The sequence below is a fragment of the Salmo trutta genome, chromosome 8, assembly GCF_901001165.1.
Source record: "Salmo trutta chromosome 8, fSalTru1.1, whole genome shotgun sequence".
NCBI lineage: Eukaryota > Metazoa > Chordata > Actinopteri > Salmoniformes > Salmonidae > Salmo > Salmo trutta.
In genome coordinates, this window is record NC_042964.1 from 335,328 (window position 1) to 344,385 (window position 9,058).

At 43.3% G+C, this 9,058-nt stretch overlaps 2 protein-coding genes across 2 annotated transcripts in view; both read left to right on the forward strand.

Annotated features, from left to right (window-relative positions):
- Positions 1 to 7,553, forward strand: part of LOC115198006 (uncharacterized) — a 12,299-nt gene extending 4,746 nt beyond the window's left edge. The window contains exons 4-6 of the mRNA XM_029759656.1: positions 2,482 to 2,553; positions 3,863 to 3,955; positions 7,303 to 7,553. Coding sequence (XP_029615516.1) covers positions 2,482 to 2,553; positions 3,863 to 3,955; positions 7,303 to 7,457 — 320 coding nt within the window. The 3' untranslated portion in view covers positions 7,458 to 7,553. The remainder of the gene's footprint in view (positions 1 to 2,481; positions 2,554 to 3,862; positions 3,956 to 7,302) is intronic.
- Positions 7,512 to 8,716, forward strand: LOC115199185 (C-type lectin domain family 10 member A-like; the record flags this gene model as incomplete). The annotated part of the gene is made up of 3 exons (XM_029761816.1): positions 7,512 to 7,721; positions 7,813 to 7,922; positions 8,533 to 8,716. Coding segments are annotated over 3 exons (477 nt in total), but the record flags the coding sequence as incomplete, so codon positions are not given.
- Between the last annotated feature and the right edge of the window lie 342 nt (positions 8,717 to 9,058).

The following is a 9,058-nucleotide window of genomic DNA, read 5'->3' on the forward strand; positions in this document are numbered from 1 at the left end:
GCCATCACGGGCTAGCTATTTAGACACCCAGCAAGTTTAGCCTTCACCAAAATCAGATTTACTATAACAAAAATGTTATTACCTTTCCTGTTCTTCGTCAGAATGCACTCCCAGGACTTCTACTTCAATAACAAATGTTTGTTTGGTCCCAAATAACCCATCGTTATATCCAAACAGCGGCGTTTTGTTCGTGCGTTCTAGACACTATCCGAAATGGTAAATCAGGGTTACGAGCATGGCGCATTTCGTGACAAAAAAATTCTAAATATTCCATTACCGTACTTTGAAGCATGTCAACCGCTGTTTAAAATCAATTTTTATGCAATTTATCTCGTAAAAAAGCGATAATATTCCGACCGGGAATCTGCGTTTCGGTAAATAGAGGGAAAAAAAGAAAGACGGGGGAGGCCAGTGCACGAGCCTAAGCCCTTTGTCCTCTGATCGGCCACTTGACAAAGGCGATAATGTGCTTCAGCCTGGGGCTGCAATGACGACATTCTGTTTTTCCCCGGGCTCTGAGAGCCTATGGGAGCCGTGGGAAGTGTCACGTTACCGCAGAGATCCATTGTTTTGGAAAGAGATGTCAAAGAAAGCCAATAAATGGTCAGACAGGCCACTTCCTGTAAAGGAATCTCTCAGGTTTTTGCCTGCCATATGAGTTCTGTTATACTCACAGACACCATTCAAACAGTTTTAGAAACTTTAGGGTGTTTTATATCCATATCTAATAAGTATATGCATATTCTAGTTACTGGGTAGGAGTGGTAACCAGATTAAATCGGGTATGTTTTTTATCCGGCGGTGTAAATACTGCCCCCTAGCTCTAACAGGTTAAATTTGCTATCGTAAATGTTAGCAACACCTCTGCCTTTGCGGGATGCGCGGGGGATATGGTCACTAGTGTAACCAGGAGGAGAGGCCTCATTTAACACAGTAAATTCATCAGGCTTAAGCCATGTTTCAGTCAGGCCAATCACATCAAGATTATGATCAGTGATTAGTTCATTGACTATAACTGCCTTGGAAGTGAGGGATCTAACATTAAGTAGCCCCATTTTGAGATGTGAGGTATCACAATCTCTTTCAATAATGACAGGAATGGAGGAGGTCTTTATTCCAGTGAGATTGCTAAGGCGAACACTGCCATGTTTAATTTTGCGCAACCTAGATCGAGGCACAGACACGGTCTCTATGGGGATAGCTGAGCTGACTACACTGACTGTGCTAGTGGCAGACTCCACTAAGCTGGCAGGCTGGCTAACAGCCTGCTGCCTGGCCTGCACCCTATCTCATTGTGGAGCTAGGGGAGTTAGAGCCCTGTCTATGTTCGTAGATAAGATGAGAGCACCCCTCCAGCTAGGATGGAGTCCGTCACTCCTCAACAGGCCAGGCTTGGTCCTGTTTGTGGGTGAGTCCCAGAAAGAGGGCCAATTATCTACAAATGCTATCTTTTGGGAGGGGCAGAACACAGTTTTCAACCAGCGATTGAGTTGTGAGACTCTGCTGTAGAGCTCATCACTCCCCCTAACTGGGAGGGGGCCAGAGACTCTCTGCTGTAGAGCTCATCACTCCCCCTAACTGGGAGGGGGCCAGAGACTCTCTGCTGTAGAGCTCATCAGTCCCCCTAACCGGGAGGGGGCCAGAGACTCTCTGCTGTAGAGCTCATCACTCCCCCTAACCGGGAGGGGGCCAGAGACTCTCTGCTGTAGAGCTCATCACTCCCCCTAACCGGGAGGGGGCCAGAGACTCTCTGCTGTAGAGCTCATCACTCCCCCTAACCGGGAGGGGGCCAGAGACTCTCTGCTGTAGAGCTCATCACTCCCCCTAACCGGGAGGGGGCCAGAGACTCTCTGCTGTAGAGCTCATCACTCCCCCTAACTGGGAGGGGGCCAGAGACAATTACTCGATGCCGACACACACACACCCACATACATACACACCCACATACATACACACCCACATATGATGAATACACACCCACATACCACCCTGTTTTCACTGTTAAAAGTTAAACCAATCCCAAAATGCACTAATTATTTACCACTGCACAAATACCATGCACACACGCACACACGCACACACACACACACACACACACACACACACACACACACACACACACACACACACACACACACACACACACACACACACACACATATATATATACCATGCACAAATACCATGCACACAAACACACACAGACCACACACAGACACACACCACACAAACACACCACACACACACACACCACACACACCACACACACACCCACACCACACACACCACACACCACACACACCACACACACCACACACCACACACACCACACTCACCACACACACACCACACACACACACACCACACAAACACACCACACAAACACACCACACAAACACACCACACAAACACACCACACACACACCACACACACACACCACACACACCACACACACACATTGTATCTCTCTATGCCTCCAGAGGCGGGGTTGCAGAAGGAGATTGTAAGGCAGAAGATCACCATGGAAATGACAGAACGAAAGCTGGATTCAGGTGTGTATTATATATTATATACAGATATATATAGGTATATATTACATATTATATATAGATATATATAGATATATTTTATATATTATATATAGGTATATATTATATATTATATATAGATATATATTATATATTATATATAGATATATATAGGTATATATTATATGTTATATATAGATATATATAGATATATATTATATATAGATATATATAGATATATATTATATATAGATATATATAGGTATATATTATATATTATATATAGATATATATTATATATTATATATAGATATATATTATATATAGATATATATAGATATATTATATTATATATAGATATATATAGATATATATTATATATAGATATATATAGGTATATATTATATATTATATATAGATATATATAGATATATTATATATTATAAATAGATATATATATAGGTATATATTATATATTATATATAGATATATATATTATATATTATATATAGATATATATAGGTATATTATATATTATATATAGGTATATATTATATATTATATATAGATATATTAATATAGATATATAGGTATATTATATATTATATATAGATATATATAGGTATATATTATATATTATATATAGATATATATAGGTATATTATATATAGATATATATAGATATATATTATATATTATATATAGATATATATAGATATATTGTCTGCTGATCCCTCAAACTGAACTATCACATCATTGATGACACATGAACAATATGACTGTTAGATACAGTACATCATATAACATTCATTGGTACGATCTGTGTGTGGGTGTGTCTGTGTGTGTGTGTGTATTCTGTCTGTGTGTGTGTGTGTGTGGGTGTGTGGGTGTGTATTCTGCGTGTGTGTGTGTATTCTGTGTGTGTGTGTGTGTATTCTGTGTGTGTGTGTGTGTGTGTATTCTGTGTGTGTGTGTGTGTATTCTGTGTGTGTGTATTCTGTGTGTGTGTGTATTCTGTGTGTGTGTGTGTGTGTGTGTGTATTCTGTGTGTGTGTGTGTGTGTGTGTGTGTGTGTATTGTGTTTGTGTGTTGTGTGTGTGTATTCTGTGTGTGTGTTGTGTGTGTGTGTGTATTCTGTGTGTGTGTGTTCTCTGTGTGTGTGTGTGTGTGTATTCTGTGTGTGTGTGTGTGTGTGTGTGTATTCTCTGTGTGTATTCTGTGTGTGTGTGTGTGTGTTCTGTGTGTGTATTCTGTGTGTGTGTGTGTATTCTGTGTGTGTGTGTGTGTGTGTGTGTGTGTGTGTGTGTGTGTGTGTGTGTTCTCTGTGTGATAGTGTCTGAGTCGGTGAAGGAGTTGGATCAGGTGGAGTCTCTTCGTTCTGCTGTAGCCGTATTGAAGTGTTCCATAGACAGAGTCCTGCACAATGGTAAACACACTCACTATGTTTACAGACCGGAAGAGTCAACATGTATTAGGGTTAGAGTTAGGGTTACATGGGTTAGGGTTACATGGGTTAGGGTTAGGGTTACATGGGTTAGGGTTAGGGTTACATGGGTTAGGGTTACATGGGTTAGGGTTACATGGGTTAGGGTTAAGGTTACATGGGTTAGGGTTAAGGTTAGGGTTACATGGGTTAGGGTTAGATGGGTTAGGGTTAGGGTTACATGGGTTAGGGTTACATGGGTTAGGGTTACATGGGTTAGGGTTACATGGGTTAGGGTTACATGGGTTAGGGTTACATGGGTTAGGGTTAGGGTTACATGGGTTAGGGTTACATGGGTTAGGGTTAGGGTTACATGGGTTAGGGTTAGGGTTACATGTATTAAAACTACAGTGGGGGAAAAAGTATTTGACCCCCTGCTGATTTTGTACGTTTGCCCACTTACAAAGAAATTATCAGTCTATAATTTTAATGGTAGGTTTATTTGAACAGTGAGAGACAGAATAACAACAACAAAATCCAGAAAAACACATGTCAAAAATTTTATAAAATGATTTGCATTTTAATGAGGGAAATAAGTATTTGACCCCTCTGCAAAACATGACTTAGTACTTGGTGGCAAACCCTTGTTGGCAATCACAGAGGTCAGACGTTTCTTGTAGTTGGCCACCAGGTTTGCACACATCTCAGGAGGGATTTTGTCCCACTCCTCTTTGCAGATCTTCTCCAAGTCATTTAATGTTTCGAGGCTGACGTTTGGCAACTCGAACCTTCAGCTCCCTCCACAGATTTTCTATGGGATTAAGGTCTGGAGACTGGCTAGGCCACTCCAGGACCTTAATGTGCTTCTTCTTGAGCCACTCCTTTGTTGCCTTGGCCGTGTGTTTTGGGTCATTGTCATGCTGGAATACCCATCCATGACCCATTTTCAATGCCTTGGCTGAGGGAAGGAGGTTCTCACCCAAGATTTGATGGCACATGGCCCCGTCCATCGTCCCTTTGATGCGGTGAAGTTGTCCTGTCCCCTTAGCAGAAAAACACCCGCAAAGCATAATGTTTCCACCTCCATGTTTGACGGTGGAGATGGTGTTCTTGGGGTCATAGGCAGCATTCCTCCTCCTCCAAGCATGGTGAGTTGAGTTGATGCCAAAGAGCTCCACTTTGGTCTCATCTGACCACAACACTTTCACCAGTTTTTTTTATTTTTTTTTATTTCACCTTTATTTAACCAGGTAGGCAAGTTGAGAACAAGTTCTCATTTACAATTGCGACCTGGCCAAGATAAAGCAAAGCAGTTCGACAACATACAACAACACAGAGTTACACATGGAGTAAAACAAATATACAATCAATAATACAGTAGAAAAATAAGTCTATGTACAATGTGAGCAAATGAGGTGAGATAAGGGAGGTAAAGGCAAAAAAAGTCCATGGTGGCAAAGTAAATACAATATAGCAAGTAAAACACTGGAATGGTAGATTTGTAGTAGAAGAAAGTACAAAGTAGAAAAAGAGTTAATGGGGTGCAAAGGAGCAAAATAAATAAAATAAATAAATACAGTAGGGGAAGAGGTAGTTGTTTGGGCTAAATTAAAGATGGGCTATGTACAGGTGCAGTGATCTGTGAGCTGATCTGACAGCTGGTGCTTAAAGTTAGTGAGGGAGATATGAGTCTCCAGATTCAGAGATTTTTGTAGTTCGTTCCAGTCATTGGCAGCAGAGAACTGGAAGGAAAGGCGACCGAAGGAGGAATTGGCTTTGGGGATGACCAGTGAGATATACCTGCTGGAGCGCGTGCTACGGGTGGGTGTTGCTATGGTGACCAGCGAGATATACCTGATGGAGCGCGTGCTACGGGTGGATGCTGCTATGGTGACCAGTGAGCTGAGATAAGGTGGGGCTTTACCTAGCAAAGACTTATAGATGACCTGGAGCCAGTGGGTTTGGCGACGATTATGAAGCGAAGGCCAGCCAACGAGAGCGTACAGGTCGCAGTGGTGGGTAGTATATGGGGCTTTGGTGACAAAATGGATGGCACTGTGATAGACTGCATCCAGTTTGTTGAGTAGGGTATTGGAGGCTATTTTGTAAATGACATCGCCAAAGTCGAGGATCGGTAGGATGGTCAGTTTTACGAGGGTATGTTTGGCAGCATGAGTGAAGGATGCTTTGTTGTGAAATAGGAAGCCAATTCTTGATTTAACTTTGGATTGGAGATGTTTGATGTGAGTCTGGAAGGAGGAAGTTGCCCTCTGAGTCATTCAGATGTTCATTGGCAAGCTTCAGACGGGAATGTATATGTATTCTTGAGCAGGGGGACCTTGCGGGCGCTGCAGGATTTTAGTCCTTCACGGCGTAGTGTGTTACCAATTGTTTTCTTGGTGACTATGGTCCCAGCCGCCTTGAGATCATTGACAAGATCCTCCTGTGTAGTTCTGGGCTGATTCCTCACCATTCTCATGATCATTGCATCTCCACGAGGTGAGATCTTGCATGGAGCCCCAGGCCGAGGGATATTGACAGTTCTTTTGTGTTTCTTCCATTTGCGAATAATCACACCAAATGTTGTCACCTTTTCACCAAGCTGCTTGGCGATGGTCTTGTAGCCCATTCCAGCCTTGTGTAGGTCTACAATCTTGTCCCTGACATCCTTGGAGAGCTCTTTGGTCTTGGCCATGGTGGAGAGTCTGGAATCTGATTGATTGATTGCTTCTGTGGACAGGTGTCTTTTTTACAGGTAACAAGCTGCGGTTAGGAGCACTCCCTTTAAGAGTGTGCTCCTAATCTCAGCTCGTTACCTGTATAAAAGACACCTGGGAGCCAGAAATCTTTCTAATTGAGAGGGGGTCAAATACTTATTTCCCTCATTAAAATGCAAATCAATTTATAACATTTTTGACATGCGTTTTTCTGGATATTTTTGTTGTTATTCTATCTGTCACTGTTCAAATAAACCTACCATTAAAATTATAGACTGATCATTTTTTTGTCAGTGGGCAAACGTACAAAATCAGCAGGGGATCAAATACTTTTTTCCCCCACTTTATATCAACACTAGCAAGGGTCAAAAAACTTTACCCTGAAGTGTGTCCCTGTGTGTAGTGTGTCTGTGTGTCTATGTGTCTATGTGTGTAGTGTGTGTCTATGTGTAGGGTGTCTATTTGTAAGGTGTGTCTGTGTGTCTGTGTGTAGGGTGTGTCTGTGTGTCTATGTGTCTATGTGTGTAGTGTGTCTGTGTGTCTATTTGTAGGGTGTGTCTATTGTCCACTACGCTGGGTGTTGTCTGGTCCCTCCTCCTGCTACTATTGTAATCTGTGTTTGTGTTTGTGTAGTCACAGCGTCAGGGTGCTGTCCACTAGGCTGGGTGTTGTCTGGTCCCTCCTCCTGCTACTATTGTAATCTGTGTTTGTGTTTGTGTAGTCACAGCGTCAGGGTGCTGTCCACTAGGCTGGGTGTTGTCTGGTCCCTCCTCCTGCTACTATTGTAATCTGTGTTTGTGTTTGTGTAGTCACAGCGTCAGGGTGCTGTCCACTAGGCTGGGTGTTGTCTGGTCCCTCCTCCTGCTACTATTGTAATCTGTGTTTGTGTTTGTGTAGTCACAGCGTCAGGGTGCTGTCCACTAGGCTGGGTGTTGTCTGGTCCCTCCTCCTGCTACTTCTTCTCCTCTGACGGGTTGCCATGGAACCAGGCTAGAGATTTCTGCTCTAACTACAACGCCCATCTGGCTGTACTGAAGACTAAACAGGACTGGGTAAGACACACACGTAGGCACGTACACAAACACCACACGCGCACACATGTCCTAACTCTGTGTGTGTGTGTGTGTGTGTGTGTGTTGCCAGGACTTTGTGACAGGCGGTACCAAGCCGCTGTTCTTCTGGATTGGACTGTCAGATGAGAGAACAGGAGACTGGGAGTGGGTGGATGGAACACCTTACATCATGGACCGCAGGTACCACCACCACTGTCTGTGTTCTGGTAACGTGTGTGTTCTGGTAATGTGTGTTCTGGTAGCGTGTGTGTTCTGGTAGCGTGTGTGTTCTGGTAGCGTGTGTGTTCTGGTAACGTGTGTGTTCTGGTAGCGTGTGTGTTCAGGTAGCGTGTGTGTTCTGGTAGCGTGTGTGTTCTGGTAACGTGTGTGTTCTGGTAACGTGTGTTCTGGTAACATGTGTGTTCTGGTAACATGTGTGTTCTGGTAACATGTGTGTTCTGGTAGCGTGTGTGTTCTGGTAACGTGTGTGTTCTGGTAACGTGTGTTCTGGTAACATGTGTGTTCTGGTAACGTGTGTGTTCTGGTAACATGTGTGTTCTGGTAACATGTGTGTTCTGGTAACGTGTGTGTTCTGGTAACGTGTGTTCTGGTAACATGTGTGTTCTGGTAATGTGTGTGTTCTGGTAACGTGTGTTCTGGTAACATGTGTGTTCTGGTAGCGTGTGTGTTCTGGTAGCGTGTGTGTTCTGGTAACATGTGTGTTTTCTGACCGTCTGTGTGTGTGTGTGTGTGTGTGTGTGTATGTGTGCCTGTGTTTTCTGACCGTGTGTGTGTGTGTGTGTGTGTGTAGCCAGTGGAAGCCGGGCCAGCCTGATAACTGGAAAGGTCATGGCCTGGGTGGGACAGAGGACTGTGCGATGATACACGCCAACGGACAGCTGAATGATGATCACTGTTCCCGTAGTTACCGCTACGTCTGTCAGGGACACACACTGACACACACATAACTCACACACACACACTGATACACACATAACTCACACACACTCACACACTGATACACACACTGATACACACACACACTGATACACACACATAACTCACACACACACACACTGACACACACATAACTCACACACTGATACACACACACTGATACACACACACACTGACACACACATAACTCACACACTGATACACACACACACACACTCACACACTGATAGACACATACTCTCACACACTGACACACACACACACACACACACTGATACACACATAACTCACACACTGATACACATACACACACACACTGATACACACACACTGATACATAACTCACACACTGATACACATACACACACACACACACTGAT